This window comes from Microtus ochrogaster, chromosome 2 (assembly GCF_000317375.1).
Source record: "Microtus ochrogaster isolate Prairie Vole_2 chromosome 2, MicOch1.0, whole genome shotgun sequence".
NCBI classification, from domain to species: Eukaryota; Metazoa; Chordata; class Mammalia; order Rodentia; family Cricetidae; genus Microtus; species Microtus ochrogaster.
In genome coordinates, this window is record NC_022010.1 from 96,902,050 (window position 1) to 96,924,591 (window position 22,542).

At 40.0% G+C, this 22,542-nt stretch overlaps 1 protein-coding gene across 1 annotated transcript; it reads right to left on the reverse strand.

The window, feature by feature from the left end:
* Window positions 1-5,621: 5,621 nt before the first annotated feature.
* On the reverse strand, window positions 5,622-5,885 carry LOC101991225 (keratin-associated protein 7-1). Its single transcript, XM_005345338.1, has one exon. The coding sequence runs from the start codon at window positions 5,883-5,885 to the stop codon at window positions 5,622-5,624; it is 264 nt and encodes an 87-aa protein (XP_005345395.1).
* Between the last annotated feature and the right edge of the window lie 16,657 nt (window positions 5,886-22,542).

Consider the following 22,542-nt stretch of genomic DNA (forward strand, 5'->3'; position numbering starts at 1 on the left):
TAGGATAGAACTGAGACTACGGAAAAGAGTGGCTTTTGTGTGCCTCTTGTTATTCTTTTTCCTTAAAACTACTAATGTGGGATTTCCTTTTGTATATGTGCTGCTTTTATTAGTTAATTCATAAAGCTCTTTTGGCCAATGATTTAGCAGAGTAAAGACAGCCAGGAAATCTAAACAGAGATACAGAAAGAGAATAGGCGAAGTCAGGGAGATGCCATGTAGCTGCCAAAGACAGACACCTGAACCTTACCGGTTGGCCACAGCCTCATTGTGATACACAGATTAATAAAAAGGGGCTGATTTAAGATGTAAGAGCTACTAGGAATATGTCTAAGCCATTGACCAAACAGTGTTGTAATTAAAAGTTGTTTGTGAAATATTATAGGAATTGGTACTGAGATTAAAAATGAGGATGAATAATGACTTAAATTTCCCCTGAGTGAATATGAGGAGGTTTGGATTGAGAGGGGCAGAGGGAAGTTGAGGGTAGGGAGTAGAAGGGAGAGGATGCTAAATTTAAGTTATTTAATTAAATAAAAATAAATAATTTATTTTCAAGCATGTGAACATCCTGAAAAGATATCGATAATGTCAGTTAGGTGTCAATTGGCAAGCACATGAGTAAGGTTTCTCTTTCCTAATTAATAGTAGGCATGTGGGGCATCAGAAGACTTCATCCTGGTATGTTAGTCCAAGACTCGCTTTCCCATTTGCTCACTGTTTACCCATTGGACAAATAACCTCTAGCAATTTCTTCAAAGAGAACCAGTGTCCCATGATATTTCTCAGATTTAAATAAAATTCTATTCACACAATTCATAAGCTTCAAACCACAACATGTAATGCATGATACTGTTGTTGACCAGAAAGAATTACAGTGACAGTATCTATCAGGAGGGAGCAAATTTCTGCATGATGGAAAGGATGGAAAACAGAAAAAAGGAAACAGCAGCATAGCTTCTCTCCCTTAGCACTTCATTTACATGATACGTTCAGATACAAGTGCTCAGCCTCAGGGAGGAGGGTCCTAGGTCTGTTCTAGCTACATTCCTCCAAGCTCTGTTCCTGAAGTTCACAGAATCTAATGCAATTGAGGGCTTGACTTTCTGTTCTAGGGGGAAGCCAAGGACTGTCCTATATTGATTTTGGAATCTTGTGGAGTTCCCTGACCAACAACTCAAAGAGAGGGTCCCCATGTCTGGCATTGGGTATTTTTTTAATACTCTATGGCTTTGGGAAGAGCATTATGGAACTCAAAAATGTATTGAGTTAATCCAGACGCTAAAAGACAAAGATTATGTGCTCTGTTTTATGTGTGGGTCTTATCTGAATCTTTATATTTAAATATCTAACCTGGAGCAAACAAAGAAACCAGGAAAATAAACGGGGACCACGTAGGAACAGAATCTTCTGGAGATGGTGTAGTAGGTGCTACAGGACACAGGTGCTGAGAAGAGAAAAATAGGAAAATGTGAGATTTCAACAGGGGTGGCAGATGGATACTACTAAAGAAAACCACAGCTGGTTACAATGCAGAGAATAACAGATTGTGGGGCACCCATTTTAAATTGATGGACCTAAGTCTCAGGGAATACCAGAAAGATCTTAGGAGACAAAGAACCACAGTATCTGCTACAGGATAGTGTCTTCTATATATTACAGAGAAGCTACACCCATGACATATCAACCATATGGTTGCCCAAACCAGACCTGTGTAAAGACACACCAACTCATACTCCAGTATGGATAGCAGAAATCTCACAAGGCTCTACCCCGAGATGAAAAGTTATAGGCAGTTAATGGATGCTGAGAGAAGGAGAATCAGTTTCTCTGAGGACCAACCCCTAATCGGTTATCCAGTATCAAGCTGTCAGCCCCTAACATGCATACACTTTTGAAAAATAAATTATATTACATATTTTAAAAGGCACATAGAGAGAGGGGGCGAAAGGAAGAGAGACAGAGAGATAGTACCCAAAGATGAGGAAAAAGCAAATGTTCCCTTCAAATTCTGAGACAATATTTAAAAAAAAAATAAATGCTGGGATTAGAACAGAAACAGAGACAAGGTAGTATAACAGAAAATCCAGCTGAATACTGGGAACGGAAAATAACAGGGTGACCAGTGACCTATGATTTCCAGTCTGTTGTAAAATACCACCCCTCCAGCCTGAAGGTTGGTCTCTCTCACACTAAATGAGTCCTGTTCACCAATGAGCTCTGTTCCTATATCCAGACTTCCAGTACATCTTAAGAGCATGTCATTCTTAAATAGGACAGGATTATGTTCAATTCTAAGAATGATTACTGTAGCATATTATTATTATATTGTTGTAACATGGTCTTATTATCAATGAGACTACCAACAATGACAGCACACCAGTGGAAACAGAACATAGATATTTAATTTCTAAATTAATCCATACTGAAAGAACTCAGGGCTTCTGGAGAAATCCCTATATCCACAACAGAATAGAAAAATTCATGATGAGCCTCTAAACTAGTTTGTTGAATCAAAAACCAGAAAAATAGTTCAAGAGTAGTGTGGACCATTTCCACAAGACATAGAAGTCATCATGAATAGTGTTAGCCCTCCAAGTCCAGAATACTTTGAATATCAAATTTAACAACAGTATTAATTAATATAAACAGTTGGATAAAATAAGAAACTATGAATCAGTGTCAAAATCCATATTAATAAACTTCTGATATGGATCCAAAAGAATCCATTTAAATTTAAAAAATAACCAAACACAATAAGTAAAGGGAAGAAAAGCAAATTTTTTTTTTGGTTTTTTGAGACAGGGTTTCTCTGTGGTTTTGGAGCCTGTCCTGGAACTAGCTCTCTAGACCAGGCTGGTCTCGAACTCACAGAGATCCGCCTGCCTCTGCCTCCCGAGTGCTGGGATTAAAGGCGTGCGCCACCACCGCCCGGCTATATCAAGTAATAAATGTAATAAGACTTAAAATTTTTAATTCTAAATGGAAAAGTAGCTTTATGGTAGAGAAACTTGAAGAAAACCTATCAATATGTGATGAACTGATATCAGCTGAAACTGCATGAGCCAACACAACACAGAACAGCTCTGGTGAGAAGCAGAGAATGATACAGCTTCATTTTTACGGTGATTCTGCGAGATCCACCATATGAATAAATAATAAGAAAGGTCAAGAACATTCAACAAAAAAATTTGGTTCATAGTCTTCAAATGGGTTGATGCCAAGAAACACAAAGGCCAAAAACTGGTCTGGATTGAAGAACACTAAAAAGATATATATTATACAGGGTTGAGTCCTGAGGGGAAAGGGAGCTACCAGAGACAGTGCCAGACAACTGACTAAATTCAGAACAACAAGTGTGCACTGAAGTTTGGAGGGAAAGCAAAGGACTTCCCAAAGGATTTGCCTTAATAGAAACCTATGTAGAGTAATTGATTTTCTTGATTTTTTAAAGAAAATTATTACTGCCACTTATATATTAAATAGTAGGTTTAACACCCTTCCGATACCTTTCATATACTGAATAGTGAACACCTGAATGGAAGGACTGTGTTTTATTTGTGTCCCTAGATCTTAGACTGGTACTCAGTGCTGTCATGGTAGGGTGAGTGTCTGTCAAAGAGTGAATGTCCTCTTGAAGACAGTAAGCTTCCAAGTCAGAGTTTACCTGCTTGAACATTTGCATAGTCTCAAAATGCTAAACACAGTGGACAAAGCCAATGCTTCTTAATGCATGCATAAATAAAATAAAGTATATGTATATTCATAATCAGAGGTGAAGAACTTGAAGAAAATAAAACCCATCTATTGAAAAATGAAAAATATACTACATGATTTTAGCAGTTGGCATGGCTTTATTGATAACAACTTAGGGCTCTCTAAATACAGAGTCTCTTAGCTCAAGCCATTTAATTGTAATTCACCCACCAGTCTGTGGTATTTAGGCTTCACAAAGCAAAGTTTATAGATACTAGGAGAATAAAGAATCCAAACTGAATTAATTGAGAAATTAAAGAAACATTTTGTTTTTACTCTTTTAGTATACAACATTTTTTCTATGCTCCTAATGAACATAGAGAAATAACAACTATAGTGTATTTGGATTAAGTCTGAGACATTTCCATCTCTCTTCCACATTGATTGTTACTAGTTCTTTGAAAGTTTCGTGCAATGTGTTTTAACCATAGTCATCCTCCCTCCCCCATCTCCACTTGCCTTTTCTTACCCACCCAACTTTTTCTCCTTTCTTGGTTCGTTTTTGTTTTGTTTTGAATCATTCAAGGCCAGTTAGAGATTCCCAAATATTCTTAGATGGGTTATCTTCCTCTGATGTGTGGTCAACTGACCAGGGCAACACTCTTAAACTTAGCTCCTCTCCCAGCAGCTAACAATTGTCACTATCCTTACAGCTTGGATAGGATTCTATCTCCTATTCTCATGTACAATCTGGGATTTCCTCTGGCTTGGACTTGAGCAGGCATTTTGCACGCTGTCACAACCACTGTTAGTTCATGCTTGCAGCTAGATGTCCTGCTGTGTTTGGATGACACCATTCTTTTAAGCCATCACCTGCTTCTGGCTCTTGCACTCACTCTGTCCCCTCTTCCATACAGTGGTCCCTGAGCCTTGGTAAGATGATATTCAGGGTATATGTTGCATTTAGTGTAAGCAATCTGTGGTCTTTTACTCTCTGCGCCTTACCAGTTTTAAGTCTTTGTATTAATCACCATCTACTGCAAGTAGAAGCTTCCCTAATGGGTGTTGAGAGATGCATTGATCTGTGGGTATAGCAATATCATTAGTGTTCAGTTTAATACTAAATTCACTTAGTAAAATAATAGTAGGTTCTCCCCCAAGATTTTGGACCAATAATAGTGCCAGGTATGAGTTTCATCTTGTGGGATGGAGCTCCCATCCAATCAGAAAGCGGCTCTTATTGGAGGCCAATGAGGACCTGTAGACCCACAAACACCACAGGCTGTTGCCATTGCTTCTGGTTACCTTCCATTACTTGACCCTAACACTGATGACACCGTTACTTGTGTCACTGAACATGGGGAAATCAATCTGGGACTAACGTGGAAGCTTTACCACTACTAGTTAGTCCTGGAAGGTACTATGCACTCGACTGGAGGAGAAAGGCGATCATCAATCAGAACCACCCATAAGCTTTTGTGAACATAAGCCACTAGAGGTTGAAAATGTTGAAGAACACAAGAACTAACAAAACACAGTAAAATAAAAGACCAGAACAAAAGTGTGCATGCTGAAGGAAACAGATTTATTGGGAGATTAACAGTAAGACCCTGTCCAAACACTCCAATTAAAAATACGAGTATGTTGATGCAGTTTAGTATATGAGCAGAACAACCCAGGAGGTAAGCTACCTCCTGCGCTGCTAGATTTCAGTCTCTTGTAAAAAGCTGTGTCTTGCTGTCCTTAGCTGTAGATGAGGTTCAGGATGGCACTGGCATCCTGTTCAGCACCGAAGGGCAATACCACTGTACGTTGTCTGGATCTTCTAATTACATGGGAGGCTGGACGACAGACATTGCTTCTCGGGTTGTTCCTTGAGAAGATAACTAGTTGAGGGTCCTGTAGTCATCAGAGCCATTGATCCATCAATAGGTGCTGTAGCCGAAGCCAGAGCCAGAGCCCCATGGCCTGTAGAAGCTGCTGCCATAGCAACAGCCTGGATTTTGGTAGTTACTAACACCACCATAGCAGAAGTTGCGGGAGCTATAGATGGTTCCACAGCCATGGTTCAAGGGAGAACCCAGAGGCACAACACAGTTCAGGGGAGTGGCTCTGTAGGTCCCATGGAAGTTGGTTCCATAGCAAGGATACCCTGGGAAGTAGCTTCCACAGCAGAAATAGCGAGTCATGGTGGCAGGTGTGGAGAGAGAGTTGGATAGACTGTGAAGAACAAGTTACCCAAGTGCGAATGAAGCATCTCTCCCACACGCGACTTTTTATACCCTGAGTTGGTGGACATGACACGTCAGTCACTGCACTCCTTCCCACAAATTTGCATAAATAAACCTATTATTTTTCTAATAAAATGTGCATAAAGAAACCCACAGACTCTTTAGCCACATTTTTGTTGGCTTTTCTGTTTACAAAGGAATGTGTGCTATCTTCAAAGCCTTGACACATCACTGAATTCTTTTCATCAGTGTCCCAGTTTAACTACTATCCTGATGGCATCATCTGAGGCTCTAAATCTTCTGCTTATAAACTCCTCCCATTTGGCACAACTCAGCTAAAAGAGCTTTTGGCAAGAATGTAAACACTCAAACAAAGACATAACCATCGTCTGAGATCATTGACTCTTGAATAAAATCATTCTAAAACAATAGTTAGAAACACTATAAACCCCATGAAATTCAATTCCTGTATCATCTCAAAACATTGGTACTTGGAAAAGGAGGGTTTTTGTATTGTTTTTTTTTTTTTGCTTTGGTGGGGGAGAACATCATTTAGAACCAGGTAAAAGTTGTGGCTGGAGCACATTGTGAATGTATTAGATACTGCTGAATTGTTGGCTTTAAAATAACTTGTTTTGCTTTATGTAAATTCATCTCAATACTGTTTTTACTTTTCAAGAGCATTACTATAAAAATCATTTGAACAATTTTTTTAAAAGACACAAATTTAGGGGAAGAGATAGGAAATACATTGGTTGGAGAGCTAAGGAGCTGGAGGGAGACACACATTGTATGCATGTATGAATTTTTAATTAAAAATGAACAGATCTCTTCATAAAAGCTGTAAGGGCACCACATAAGAAGATGGTTCAGGAAAAATCTACCAGTAATTTTCATCTGTCTCCTTTACGAGCATCTTCCTTGTTAACACATATTTTATTTTTTATAGAGAACATACAATATTTGTAAAACATCTTAAACATTGTCAAGCTGTCTTGTTGTGGTGTTATTGTGCCGTCCCTGAGTGGAACGATGCCCATTTCAAAGCCCTGTTGTACCACATCTGGTTCTCAGTGACTGCCAATAAATCAAGCCTAAATGCCATGACCCAGTTAAAAAATACTAGTATATCTCAGGATGCAGGATGCTCCTCTGCCCCCACTGCGTTATGTGTAATCGTTCCTTGTGATAAGGGGACTCAGACAAAATCTGAGCTTAAAATGCTAAATTCGTACCAATTTGAACCTTTAATAAAAAGCCATACTCCTGTGTGAATAAAAATCTGTATTCATTGAAAGAAAAAGTCATAAAGTTGCTGGAGATAGCTGGGCCCTATGGTGCATGATACAATCCTAGTGCCTCAGAGTTCAAAGCCAGCCCCGGAACCAGAGTGGGACACTTTAAAAAAACGATGTTAAATGGATATAGATTGACTTTTTTTTTATTGTGAAACTGTGAAATCCATTTGGCAAAATGAATTATTCCCACCAGAACTGATGTACTCAGATTCTTTCTTGGGTTCTGTGAAAATAGAAGAAGAGAAGAGCAGCAATATACAAAACATCATGAAAGTGGTTACCACTTCATAAGATTATTATATGTTATGAGTGCATTTATAGGAGATAAAACCCTCTTCTGGTTCATTTTAGAAAAAAGAACAAATTAATAATATATATTTTACCATTTTAATATATATTTTACCATTTTAATTCATTTACTGATATACACATGTATGTATGTCATATGTATGTATAGACATACGTGTGTGTGTGTGTGTCTACGTCTATGTGTTGCCTTACAAGGACCTGGAGGAAAATCAAATTCTATTGTTCGGCTAAAGGAACCAAGCAATAAAATGACCCCTAATGACATTCTGTTATATCCATAAATCAGTGCCTCACTCAGCTGTCGTAAGGGAAGCTTCCTCCTGCAGCAGATGGGAACTGATACAGAGAACCACATCTGGACAATGTGCAGAGAGTAAGAGACCTTGGGACACTCAGTCCTAAGTGGGAGGACCTCATCCAATTCCTCCCGTCAGAGTTCAGGGAGCCTGCAGAAGAGGAGGTGGAAAGAGTATAAGAGCCAGGGGCCATGGAGAAAGCAAGCAATCCTCTAAACCAACAGGACTGATACACACAGGGGTTCGCAGAGACTGGGGCAGTGTGCACACAGCCTGCACAGACCCAAGCCAGGTGGGGTCCCAGCCCTGAGAGGGGAAGGTGGACAGAAGCTCTCATCCCTAACCAAGAGGCCACCACCAATGGACAACTACTTACATTGTTCCTCTTCCCATAATTCTCAGTGCCACGCCTCTACTTCCTGCCTGGTTGCCGTTGCGCCACCCCTACTTCCTGCCTGGCTACTGGCCCATCAGCATTTTATTAAAAGCAAAACAGGTGACAGGATAAAAGACCATTGTTCCATAGCACTAGACTGAGAAGAGCCCAGACATCTCTCCAGAGAAAAATCCCCCAGAATGGCCTCTGCTTAATCAAGTCAGAAGAAAAGGAATCATTTTCTCCCATTCACTTGGTTTCCTGTGTCTTGTTAGACTTTCCTGAAGCAAATTCTCAGCCAAATATTTTTTCAATATTTGTTTTTTACTCTAAATATTAATAATAATGAATATTCATAGAGAACTCATTTTGTGTTAAGCTCTACTATAAGAACTACATGTAATATTTATTTATATATTTTCCAAATAGAATGCCAGATAATAGAAAATGAAATACACTGTCCATTCATTCAAGCATTTAAAAAAACACTAACTTATTTAGTTTTTATAATAATCTTATGATGAGAGTATTATGGTATTTTATATGAAAACTGGTTCCAGAACATTGAGGGAAACTACCTGAGGTGACATCCTTAGAACTCAGCTGAACCTAACTCCAAGCCCATGTGATCTAGTCCACAGCATTGGCCTAGCTGCTTCACTATGCTGCATTTGAAACGTCATTAAAACTTTAAAAAGGGCCAGCTTGTAAAGAGCTTCAAATATGTAATCCATGGTGTTGTTGTCTTGAACACACCAGCCAGTAAAGGCTCATTTTGACTGAAGGAGAAAGCAACCCCAAACTGTCATGCTTTGAAAGACCTAAACAATTTCATATCGACATCACTCACATTCCCCAGACTAGTGCGTGTCTCAGGTGCATATAACCATTACCCAAAGACTTAAGGTGGAGTAGAGTTTTCAAGACCTGAAATATCACAGGGAGAGAGGGAATCCTGCCACACACACAGCACAAACTCACTCCTGAAGATTTTCTGCAGACATCAAGCATTGGTTCTCTCCTTTTCTCATTTCTGAAAGTCTGGCCACTTCCCAGCTTGCCACACTACCTGAACCAGGAGGAGAACATTCCAAATGTGTCCATCAACAGCAGTGACCTCCGCAGACAGTTTAGACTCCTTACATAGACTAAGCAATTTGCACGTACTTTTAAAGGAAGGGTATACCACGACTGCCCTGTGCCACATACACAACATGCTGTCATGATTGGAGTCCAAGAATTTAGGCTTTAAAACAGTATGACCTTCTACCAACACCTATATGGCACACTGCTGGCCAGGAATTATATCTGAGCCAAAATCTAGTTGATGCCTGCATGCTCTTGAGACTGTGCCAATCCTGTACCAGTGCAGAGGGCAGCACACAACACTTAACTATTGTAAGTAGCCACTCCCTGTTTATACCCTATACCTAAGGTCACACTTGACCCAGTAGAGAGTAGCTCCTGCATTTCCTTGAGCAACTATACTTCAGTGAGGAGACTATGTTTGACCTACCCATTGGGACAGCAGCACAGACTCCAGAAGAGGCCACTAAGGGATTCATAAACCTTGATAAGATCACTGAAGCTGAGAGGCTAAGTGTGAACCACATAACTGCAACCACAGCCAGCGTGTCCCACACAAGCAACATGAGCTCTCTCCCTATTAGAGTATCTGTCAATCAGAAAAGGTGTGAACCCAAGGACACCAGAAACGTGAAAAAGCAAAGAAACAAGATGCCACCAAAGAAGCAAGGTCACTTTCCTACAACTGACTCCAAAAAAAGGAAAACGGGTGTAAAAGGATTTCAAAATAATGGTCCCCCTTGAGGTGCTCTGTGAGATCCAGCGAATACAGACAGGCACTGCAGCAAGGTTAGCAAAACAGATCTGATCCGAACAAAGATGCAAACAGAGAACTAGAGACCGTTGACTCTTTCATTTTGGAGGGGTGAAGATTCTAATTAACAGAGTCAAAAGAATATTCGAGAACACTGGTAACCAATGAGATCAGGCACTAGGAAAAGAGCTCTTGAATTTGAAGGCAGGGATTTGAAATAAACTTGTTGGAGGAAAAGAAGGATAGAGAAATGAAAAGGTAAACAAGGCAAGGATATAAGAGGCACCAATAAGCCAACAAATGTTCACAATGTGGATATCCCCAGGGGAAGACACACAGGCAATTTAATAAGATAACAGCTCAAATTTTCAGAGTTCTTGGGAGAGATACAGGCACCCAGATTCACGATGCTCAACAATGCAAGGGAACATCTTCTCTGGGACACATGGTGAAACATTAAAAAAAAAAAATGAATGAAAATTCCTGGGAAAACTGTGTGTGCAAAGGCTGATGGCTCAGATGTCCATGAATGTGGCGTGGTTGGGATGCTGCTGGTCCAGAGCTCTGTGAGCGTTTGTCTCAGGAGATCTTCAGCCAACCAACTAGTCAGTCCTTGTCCAGCTCTGGGTCAGAGCTAGAGCCTGCAAATAGCAAATAAAGCTGAACCTAGCATCCTGACAAAAAGATACAAAATACTGAACTATATTAACCTACCAAAACCCTCTTCTCCAACAATGGAAGGGGGCTAAGAGTGCTATCAGATAGCATCTGAGGGTGGTAGTTGGGACTCCTCTGCCTGTTGTTCCTGCCCACTTAATGTTTTCTCCAAGGAACTTTTTAATGCGTTGATTTATAAGTTTCTTTATTCTGTTACTATAGAAGCCCCATGAAACTGCTTCTATGTTGAACATTGTATCTGGAGTAATCTATATCCCCCTGCCATGCTCACTTAATTGGGTTCTAGAATAAACTGTCTTTCATTCAGCTGAGAACTGTGCTTCTTGCATCAACAATATAAAAGCGAAAATGTATAAGCAATTTCAAAATTCTCTATTATTTTAATAGTGGAGATTATTTTAATGACACATGAATTTCAGAAACTCTAGTAAGAAAATTAAAAACAAAAATTCAGAATAACAACCATAGCTACAACAAAATAATAACAAATATAAAAAGAGGTTCTTAAAGTAACTTTGTTATTTTATGAGTTTTATGTAAGCCTCACAACACATATAAAAGTTAAAAATAAAAACGTATCACAATAAAAACAACCCAGGAAACTACAAACAGAAACAATAGAGTACGAAAATAACAAAGTTTCTACAAAACAATCAGAAAATGTCAATACTGCAGGAATAAGTGCTCCTCCAAACATTCCATCTGGCCACCGCAAAATGCAGACTCTCCTCAAGAGCGAATGAAACACTCTCAGGATAAATTACAGAGCAGACCCCAAAGCAAATGTGAGTCGCTTTAAATCATTTCTAGCTTTTTCTGATCACGTGGTACAACATTAAAAATCATTCACTAGTGGCCCTTTAGAAATGTTATGAATATAGAAAAATTGAGCAACATGTGAGTTTATGCAGAGAGATTTTAATTTTTTAAAAAATTCTATATGCAACTGAAAATAGACAGAACATACCAAAGATGAGAAAAAGAATGGGAGAGAGAAATCCCTAAAACTCGTGCTATAAAGCCAGCACCACTGGGCGCCACTCTGAGGATAAGCAGGAAAAACTGTGCCGATGTTCTATTGCCCAGTGGTGATGAGATCAGCAATAAGACATTGTGCTTTTCCAAATTCCTAGAAAAGAGGTTTCTAGTGCTCTCTTCCACAAAGAGTTAATAGATTTGAGCTAATGGTAAGTATGCTAATTATCCCAATTTAATCATAAACAATCTATACATGTAAGATAATAACACACTGTAAGTCATAACATTGAACAGCTATTACAAGTCAATAGATAAATATTATAAACATATTTAGTAATGTTTTTGGCAACATTCTAAAAGATTACATAATAAGATAAGAGAAATATAAAAATGTTTTAGGATTCATATAAGATTGATAAAGATTTTAAATATATAGATTAGATTTCTTAGATTGAGAAATTTAATCAACTATTATTTTAGATTGTTCAGTAGCTTTTTTTTCTCCTTCTTTCTTTCATAATCAATTACTACATCATATAACTGAGGGAAAGATCACCATAATGTTAGTCTTTCAAAGAAAGCCCCATAATGATTATTGGAAAATTAGAATGTAATTATATTATCTTTTTATTTACTTGTTTATATGTATATGCTATTTAAAGAAAAAAAACCAATAATTTAGTACCTCTAAGTAAGAAATAAGACTGAAAAGGATGATATAAGGGTGTCACTTATGTACCCTGTCATAGTTTTTAGTGAATACCTTGACTGGGCATAAATTACAGTACTTCACCACCTCTCAGCCTATGTAACTGCCCATATAGGAATCATCTTGCTCTAAATTCTAATCTCAAGCAGGCACAAAATTATACCCTGGCCTCCTTCCTTCAGCAGACAGTTCCCGCCACCCTGAGGAGCCTATGCGGTGCTTGACTGGGTAATCCAGGAAGGGGGCGACGGATGTCCTGTGATGAACCTCTAACCAAAGCTTATAAAAGTATGGCATCTTGGGGAAGAATCTGGAATAGTGTTTAGCTTGATTAGATGTCCTCGTTCAAAACCCCAGGCCTCCCATGTCTCTCCTTTCGCCCTTATTCATGCTCCTGAAGAAATGGTTCAAGCAGCCCTTCCTCTGAGACCTTGCTTTCTGGAAACTAAGACCAGAATATGTCTCAAACACTGTTTAGTAATATCTCTTTTGGAATATAAGTCCAAAATGACATAGCTTGCTGTGAGAATGTGTCTCTTAGCAATGTCAGAAGCTACAGCAGTGATGTCTCAACAAGAAGACTGCCTAAACATAAGCGGAACAAGGATGACATCAATAGACATGACAAAGTGGAGAGGGGAGAGCCAGCGAGCCTCAGCCTTATACAAAGAGCTACAGGCAATCAAGGAATACCAAGAACATAGTCTTCTCCAGGGAAGAGCATACCAGTTGGTTATCCAATAGCAACTGTTATATGTGAGTAGCACTATTCCAACTGAGCAGTTCATATTTAGGAGTGTGTGTGTGTGTGTGTGTGTGTGTGTGTGTGTGTGTGTGTGTGTGTGTGTAAAATCATTGGTTCATCTAACAAAACCTTTTTTAAGAAGCTATAAACTTGAAAGAGAGCAAGGAGAGGCATATGTGAGGTTTTGGAGGAAGAAAGGGGAAGAGAGAAGTTATGTAATTATATTATAATCTCAAACACCAAAGAAAAAAGAAAGTGTGTGTGTGTGAGCCTGCCTTTAAGGGATATAGTTTTTTGCTCTTTGGTGTGCTTGGAGTTGTACAGCTATCATTTTTATCCCTCCAAAGGGAAACTCATGATTAATGATATTCATTTCTCATTAAGTTAAACTCTGTCTCTGCGGACTTTCCACTCTGGACACTTAGCACATGGGAATCTTACATTCCACAGCCTGAAGCTCCTGGCTTCTCTCTCCTTATCCAGCTATGCTGCAGCTTGTATTACTAACTCATTGTTCTTATTCCAAACAGCACTCCACTGCACACTCTGCTTGTTGATCCACTGGTTGACAGACATTTGAGTTATGCAGGGCTAGCTAGCATGAATACTGATACTATGTGCATTCATGTACAGATGAGTTGTAACATATGAAAACTGGATATCTTCATTTTCTTTTGCATATCTGCATATACTCCAGTCTGTCACATTTCAGTAAATACCAGCCCCCTAATTCCTCAGAAGTGAAACTCAGTTTGCTTCTTCATCATAATTTCTTCATCCAGCATGTCACCAGGTCTAGTCAGTTATGCCTCAAAAATGTATCTCAAAGCCACTGGCTCCCTCCAGCCCCACTGCTGACACACGGTTAGACTACCCGCACTGTGCCCGGAGCACCACAGCCTGCCCTCTGCGTCTGTATCTCAAGGCCACTAGCTCCCTCTATCCCCACTGCTGACACACGGTCAGACTACCAGCACTGTTCTCTGGGCCACCACAGCCGGCCCTCTGCCTTCCTGTTTCCACTTTCCTTCCTCCACAGGACTCTTCAGCCATTACAACCTTTTTCAAGACAAACCGCTTTACCCTACTTTAAAAGCGTTCAGTGACATCCTGTTCTTAGAGGAAATAAAGGTGAAATGTCTTAGCATCACCTGTTTCCAATCTCACTTCTCACTGCTCATTTTCCAGGAAGCTCCCCTTGGGTCCATCCTCCATACAGGAGGCATCATTCTTGCACTCTCTCCTTGTACGTCCACCTGTATCTTGGGTTAGGCCTGATGGAGCAGCAGGTGGCAATTAATACAAAGAACAACAGCCAATCAGAATGCAGAGAACAAGAGACTGTGCAGTGCTTGGCTCTACATAGAACATCTTTATCATATTGCCTTCCCTCAGACTCAGGGATCATCGCAGAAAATGAGGTCAAAAGTTTGTTAAGAGCCAGAGAGAGGAGATATCTGTCTCAAAGCTATACTTTCTGTACATGGTAGCACAGTTGCACACGTGAATTCACAATGGCTGGGACTGTATGCACAAGACTTGAACAAGGTCAAGCCATGTGCATACAGCCACACAACCTAATGTGATAGGTCTGAGAAGGATGGGGAGCATCCACTGGATTTGGCGAGATGATGATGTCTGGTAAAGAAAAAGAAATAATGAAGAAGAGGAGTAGCAGAAGGAGAAGAAAAGAAGGATGGAGAGAGAAGGAAGAAGAGGAGCAGGAGATTAAGAAAGTTCATCCCAAGAGTGTAAAAGGAAATGAAAAACAACAATCAGCCACTCCATGTAATAGACTGCAGGGCCCTGAATTCTGCCAGCAATGGTGTGAACTTGATAGTGGATGAGACCGTAAGACTACAGCCCCAGCAAATACCCTGACGCAGAGGATAACAGAGTATACAGCAAAGTCATTCCCAGAATCTACCTCATAGAAACTGAGATAATAAATGGGTGCTACTTTTACACTGCTAAGTGATACTGGTTACCCAGTAATTAAGCAATTTAGTGTGTGCGTGCTTGTGTGTGTGTGTGTGTGTGCGCGCACACACACACACACACACACCATCTCTAATCCAGCAATTTTAAAATGTTATCTCATACCCATGCAAGTGTCTCCATCTCTGCTGGTGCCGGCCACCAAAGGACATTGCATTCGGGCTCCCTACACTCTCTGCCTGAATTTGAACTACATTATTCTACACATTGCATGGCATAGAAAGGGATGCCAGTTAGCTACCCAAAGTGTCCCAAAGCAAGTAGCTTCCGTCTGCACCTTACCTCCCAAACACTCTCCATTCTTCCGCACATGCTCAGTCTTGACTGCTTGCTCTCCATTCTTCCGCACATGCTCAGCCTTGACTGCTTGCTCTCTTTCAGGGCGTCTGCATTTCTGTTCTCCTCTGTTGCCAATCTTTTACTTTTGCAGGGTTGCTGTGATTTATTCTTTTTTAAAGGTGTCATCTTCTCCTCTCATTTCCAGGCATGTGGGAAAGGAGTAGGAAGTAGGTGCCTGTATTTAGCCTGACAGTTTGATACAAGATCCTTTCCAGGGCAATTTTCAAAATATTATACTGCCTCCCCCCAAAATCCACTTACAGACATTTTTCCTGTAACTAATGTCTGGCAGGAGCTTTTTATAGTAGTTCTTGTAAATACTATGCACCCACTATAAATTACATTTATGAAGAACAGACGATGGCACCGCCAAACATTCATACTGCAAGTTATAAGGCAGTATAAACCTATGTATTGAGGCTTTGTCCTCCTTGAAGTAAAGCATTAAGCTCGCGTGCATAAATGATGCCATTTTAAACAAGAAACAAGCCTGCGATACATCGTAGGGACCACCCACACCCACCAAGAGATTTAGGTACACAAATCCGTGAAGAGAAGGAAAACTAGAAACACTAGAGCTCTATGGAGGATCGTGCTCCTCCTGGAAAGCTTCCTGAACTAGAGCACAGTGAGAGGATTCTTAACTGTGAGCAGAAGGGCGCCAAGAGAAGTCCCCAAAGGAGTACCAACAGATAAGAAGAAACACGAAGAAAAAGATCTAGAAAAAAAAGCATCCAATGTGTGGCCTCGGAGACTCTCTTATTCTTATTATATAGCTCGGAATACAGTAGATTCCAATAAGTATTCTGATACATTGATAAACTGATTGACAAAATCAGAGTAAATGCCATGTTGTAGCTGTTTTAATAACAGCCTTACAGGACAGACTCTTGGATGGGACTCTGCTGCCCTCTGTAGGTTGTCACCATCACCTGCATGCTCAGGGTCAAGGGGGCACTAGACAGTTGCCTTGGTAAATGAATAGCGTGCTTGAGTCTTTGAAGTTGGGCTCCACGGGGAACACATAGACAGAAGCCAACGGTAGCCACAGAAAATGTAGCTAAAAAAAAGAGACAATTTTATTAAATACTTCTCATTCACTCCAGCTATGCTTCCTGTGAGAGAAGACTGCCCCAGACCAATTACCCTGATGCTGCCTCTTGCTGAGCCTTCTGTCTTTGTTGCTCTTTTCCTTGGTTTCATCAGAGGAAAACATGGCATGGAGTTTAGGAAAGAACCTAGAGACATCTGTTGGCTCAGCTAAGCCCAGGAAAATATTTTCCCAGTTTCTCCAGCAAAGAGACTGCGTGTTGTTGTTGTCTGGATGTCATCTCTGCTGTTATTGTTGCTTCTGCTTCTGTTATTTTAAAAATAAGTTAATCAAGGATCCTAAATATCAGGAAGCAGCAGGACATAGCCTGAAGGTGGTTGTTTTGAAATCCAGTGCACTCTTTCATGTCCAAATTAGCAGTTCACTATTCTGCCTATACACAGATATGACATTGAAAAAATTCAGTAATTTTCCTCTACAAGCCTTTATTCATTCTCTCTCTCTCTCCCTCCCTCCCTCCCTCCCTCCCTCCCTCCCTCCCTCCCTCTCATTGAAGTTTGGGAGAATTAGAAAAATTTGGAGCAAATTCAAAAAATAGTATTGAACAAGTAAATATAATATCTGGATAAATATTTTTTTAAATCACTGTTGAGGTTCTAGTCTCACTCAACAGAGGAATATATGTCCCTTTTCACTACTGAAAGTGAACGACTAAAAGACATGGTCTTTCAGACACGTGTGCCATGAGGTAGGGAGATGGCTATAAACTCAGTTCGTACCAAGAGCACCAACTGTCATTGGGAAGAAACAGCACAGTTTCGAGCACAGAGTGAGCTAGCTGGAGTCAGACTAGGGACTTGATATTCACTGAAATGATTCTGAGACACTCAGGGGAAAGGGCAAGATGGCAAACACAACATAGCTAAACCTAAAGTGAAATATCACTTCTGCGAGGTAGAGAAGGCACAAACCATGACAATGGTGATAAACACTGGCACGTGTTATCTTTATAACGTCATTAGTAGTTGATGAACATGCCCATAGAGAAACATGTTACCAACATTAACCAGCAAACCAAACTATCTTCCCAGGTTGGCCCAAAGAGACTTGTCAATCATAGAACCATGCTTAACTTTAGCTTGCTCTCAGCAAGTTGCCTTTGCGTTTTCCAGACATAGACTATTTTCCCCATCTTAGAGTGTATGCCCTTGGTAAAGATGGAGAATGGAACCCTTTCTACACCAAAGGCCTGACCATTGGCTAGTTTTAATTTTACATTTAAAAAAAAAAAGATGTTTGAAAGCTAGAGGCTTTATTAAGAAGCTAGGATTCAGACTGCTTCCTTAAGCAGGGAATGAAACTCTCACTTATCCATAGCCCAGTGGTGGGAAGAATGGGGAGAGGTGAAAATACTCTGACTGCAGTCATTAGTCAAGATCACAACCTCCTGGGGTCTCCAATTAACATGAACTCCGGTTTTCCTTCAGAGCTCTCAAGCCTGCAGCTGTGTTTCAAACAGTAGTGTAGCTGTAGAGTCAAAAAAGACTGGCCTGATTGACAGATCAATAACCTTATACTAATGCAATAACAATAAAAATAAAAGGCATTTTTACTGAGTACTTTAATACTAAACAGATCAGAGAGACCCAACCCTCTCTCGGGCTGTTTGGCTGGTGATTAAGTACTGTTGAAATGTGAGCTGGAGGAATAGCCCTGCTAGTGAAGAACTTGACTAGTAAGCATACGTCCTGGGGTTCAATCCCCAGAACCCATGTACAAATTCTTGCACGGTAACGGTAACGCATACTTAAAATCCCAGTGCTGAGAAGGTAGAGGCGGGAGGATGAGGGCCTGCTGGCCAGCCAGTCAACCCAAATAGATAAGGTCCAGACTAAGGAGAGAATATGTCTCAAAGAGGTGGATGATATTCCTGAGGATGACACCTAAAGCTGTCCTCTGGCCTCCACAGGCAGACACACATGACACACAAATGCATATACATGCACACACACACACAAACACACACCTATATGTGTATGCATTAAAAACATGCTAACTTCATGCTAGGACTTTTTGCTGGCACAGTTCTTTTTTTTTTTTTAAGCGTTAAAGATCTGAATTTTTGTTGTTGTTGTTGTTGTTGTTGTTGTTGTTGTTGTTGTTTTGTGTTTTATTTTTTTGTTTTTTGTTTTTTGTTTTTCCGAGGCAGGGTTTCTCTGTAGCTTTGGAACCTGTTCTGGAACTAGCTCTGGTAGACCAGGCTGGCTTAGAATTCAGAGATCCACCTGCCTCTGCCTGCTGAGAACTGGGATTAAAGATGTACGCCACCACTGCCTGGCTATTCCTTCTGTCTTTAAATGGCTAAGGCTGTGTTTCCAGCTTTGGGACCCTTTGATTGACAGTTGATGGCCTCTTAGCCTGACTGTTGCCGAAGCTGTCTTAGAGAGCAGCCGCTGGAGGAGTTGCAGAGAGCAGCTGGGAATGACCAGTTCTGCCTGCCAAGGAGTCACCTAGCATGGGTAATAGCTGAGACTCTCAACTCTCAAAGCTTAGGACCTATCAGAGTAGCCATGGGCACCAAGTCCAGAGGAAGAAGCCTCTCACTTTGAGAGCAGAAAGCCAAAAGTCTGTGGCTTTGAAAGCTTAGGACTATGAACATCTGCTTCTCCCAACTTCAAACTATCAGTCTTTAAGCCGGGAACTGGGAATCTACATGCATGGAACTGTAAGTCTTTAAGCCTGGACTATGAGTCTATGGATCTGAAAGTCCAGCCACTCAGCCTCTAGCATTTAACAGCACAGTGTTACCAATACTATGGAAGCTAAGCTTACCTGTTCTTGATTTCCATTCAAATGGAGCAAGAAAACCCATTTATGACAATATGCCTGGCATCCCTCCAAGAACTCTGGGTACATTCTTTGCTATGACTTTGGAAAACTCACTGTGGGGTACCTACTGCTGATATTGCATTATGACCAAGGAGAGTGAGGTGAACTAACTCATAGACAGCCATATAACCCTTAAGTGGAGAGGCAGGAGCAGAACACAGGCGGCCTGAATGACTGCTGGATTAGACACATCTGCCAGTATCACTGAGTAGAGAATAAGGCTCGAGTCAGTCCCGCGGCCTGGTAACCACTTTGCTATCCCATTGTCTTTCCTTCTTTTCTTTTCTTTCCTTTTCTCTTGAAGCAAACAAAGCTTCAGAAAGAAGGCAGCAGTGACTGACGAATCCCTAAGGCTGGAGGCTGGGTCTAGGGAAAAATCCAAGGACATAAAAATAGCTGAGACCTCCTTCCAAAAAAAAAAAATTAAAGTGGTAAGTTATGATAGCAGGGTCAACTGATCTGCCAGGCGAGCATGCGGACTGGAGGAAGCTCAGATTCTTCGACAGTAGAAGTAGCTGTTGAATACTGTGAACTACTCACTTGTCCATACGCAAAAGGCAAAATAGCTTAACGCTCCCTGAGGGCGATTTTCAAATCTAGCAAATGCATTTATATTTTGATTTAGAGGTCTCCAGCTAAATGCTTATTCCAAAGATGTGATGGCAGAAATTGGAGCAGGCCAATGCACAACTACATTGCTATGTGTGAAGGTGAAAATTCACAACAGCCCACACACCCATCTGCAAGAGACTGGCTGACTAAACTCTACATGGAGCCAACAAGGAAACTGAATAAAGGAAGCTCTCTGCATAATAACAGGGAGCTGCAACCAGAATTTTCTCGATGGAAAGGCCTGGACTGGGTGGCTGCGTTTCACTACATTTTGAGTTTGAAATGAAAATGGTAATTCCTATTTTCCTACAATTTTTATAAGAAACAATAGGGTGACAAGTCAAAAACCAGCGGTAAGGATTAAGAACATAGAGAAAAATGTGTCTCTCATTCTCTGTATTTATTTTGGAATCACATAATACTTTTATAAATTAAAAAATAATCAATCTGAAATTAGAAATCCCTTATCTGAAGAATGGTGATTGGTTAGGTTGGGAGGGGACTGAGGAGTCAGCTCGGTGAGTGCAAGAATGAGGAACTAAGTCGTAATCTCCAGCATCCATACAGAAGCTGGCCATGCCTGCATCCCAGCATTGGGAGAATGGAGATGGTTGTGTCTGGAGAGCTCACCAGCTTCCCCTGATCAGAAACAGCAAGCTTCTGGCTCAGCTGGACACCCTGTGTCAAAGGAAGACTACAGTAAAACACTGTTTTCTGTACACAAGTCTGTCACACTCAGGGGCTCACAGCTGCTATGGTTGTGTGTAGGGAAAGTCAGTCAATAATTCAGCATGAATGGAGGCAGAGTTTGCAAAGTTCCACCCCTAGCTGAGGGGCTATTGACACTTGATGGCACACGTGTGTGTGTGTATGAATAAATAAGCAATATTTTAAAAGGATAAAGCAAGGTATATGTGTGTGCATATACTAGGCAAGTGCCCTGCCTAGTTATTCAGAACTAGGCATCTAATGACTGCTGAGAGACAGAGAATTAGCCTGTTCCAAGAATTAGCTCCCTAACTGGTCATCCAATACAAAATGGTCAGCCCTGATAGCGTATACACACAAGCCACACTAAAGAGATTAAACAGGTTTTGTATACATATGTAATGACAATAATCAAAAAGAGGCCATCAATTTGAGAAGGAGTGAGGAGGGCTATGTGAGCGGTTGGAAAGAGTGGAAGGAGGATTGGGAAGAGGGTGGTAATGCAATTAAACATTAATTAAATTTTTATAATAAAAACATGAATAAAGTAGATAGTTTTAAAAAAATGCCTGGTATCTTCTTGTGAAGTACACACACACACACACACACACATAAAATAAAAGTAAAAATTAGCAATCAGTTTTGGGAAGTTTGTCAGGAGAACAATGGATAAAAGGGAGACCAGATTTTATTAATATATGAATAAAAATGTCACTCTAAACCCCAATAATAGATAGATAGATAGATGATAGATAGATGATAGATAGATAGATAGATAGATAGATAGATGATAGATAGATATTGTGTGTATATAATTAAGCATTTGTATATTCATATATCAGATAATTATATATTCATTATGTTATATATGGATATTAATAACATATTGCACATTATGTAATAAAATATTAATATAGATATGAATAATTTGTATTAGTATAAATTTCGCTTTATTGATAGAAATTTAAGGTCAATTTGTTATATGTATATGCATATTTCTGCTATTGATTAAGATATTGTGATTGTGTAGTTCACTTAAAATGTAATATATACATTTTAATAGATAATAATAATAGTCAAGTTTTTAGTCATGTTAGTTAGGATTTTCTAGATGTGCATAGATATATCTTAAATAGGCATTCTTCATATCTTTCAAAGATTATAGAATATGGCATTTTAAATGTTTTAATAACTTAGGACTTTTCATGACAATGAGACACTCTGCTCCTGGCAGCACCAATCTACTTCAAGAAGAAGATGGGCATCGAAGAGGATCCTTATGGAGTTTGATAGCCATTTGGGCAAGAAACTGTTCTTGCCTGGACTATTGCATAAACTGGAAACAGAGAACCCGCAGAGAGAGGACTACTGAACTTGCCTAAAGGTGAGATGATCTTTCTGGGTTCCTGATTCATGAAAGAATCTGCAAGACATTCTTCAGGACAAGCAGATAGTGTCTGCCTTTGAAATTTCCTGCTTTGTGGAAATGTCTGCTGGAAACTATGGGCCTGTAGGCCGAAGATGGATGCCCCAACGGTACAGAGGAACTTTGGGTGACTGTCCAGGCAGCGAGATGTCTCTGTCATTTCTAGAGTTTTAAAAGTTGCTTTTTTCTTGTTTGCTTAGGTTATATTGTATCTTTCTGGAGTCTTTGATGGAGTTAAGAATAGTTAGTTATAGTTATAGTTTTCCTTAGTTATGATGAAGATTATTGTAATTTTTACTTGATAACTGTTCTGTTATATGTAATTTTACTATGTTAAAGTTAAAGCCTTCCTTTTTTTGTTTA

Excerpts from the sequence above, each read along its gene's own strand:
- LOC101991225 (XM_005345338.1), bottom strand. The coding sequence starts at position 5,885 with ATGACTCGCTATTTCTGCTGTGGAAGCTACTTCCCAGGGTATCCTTGC.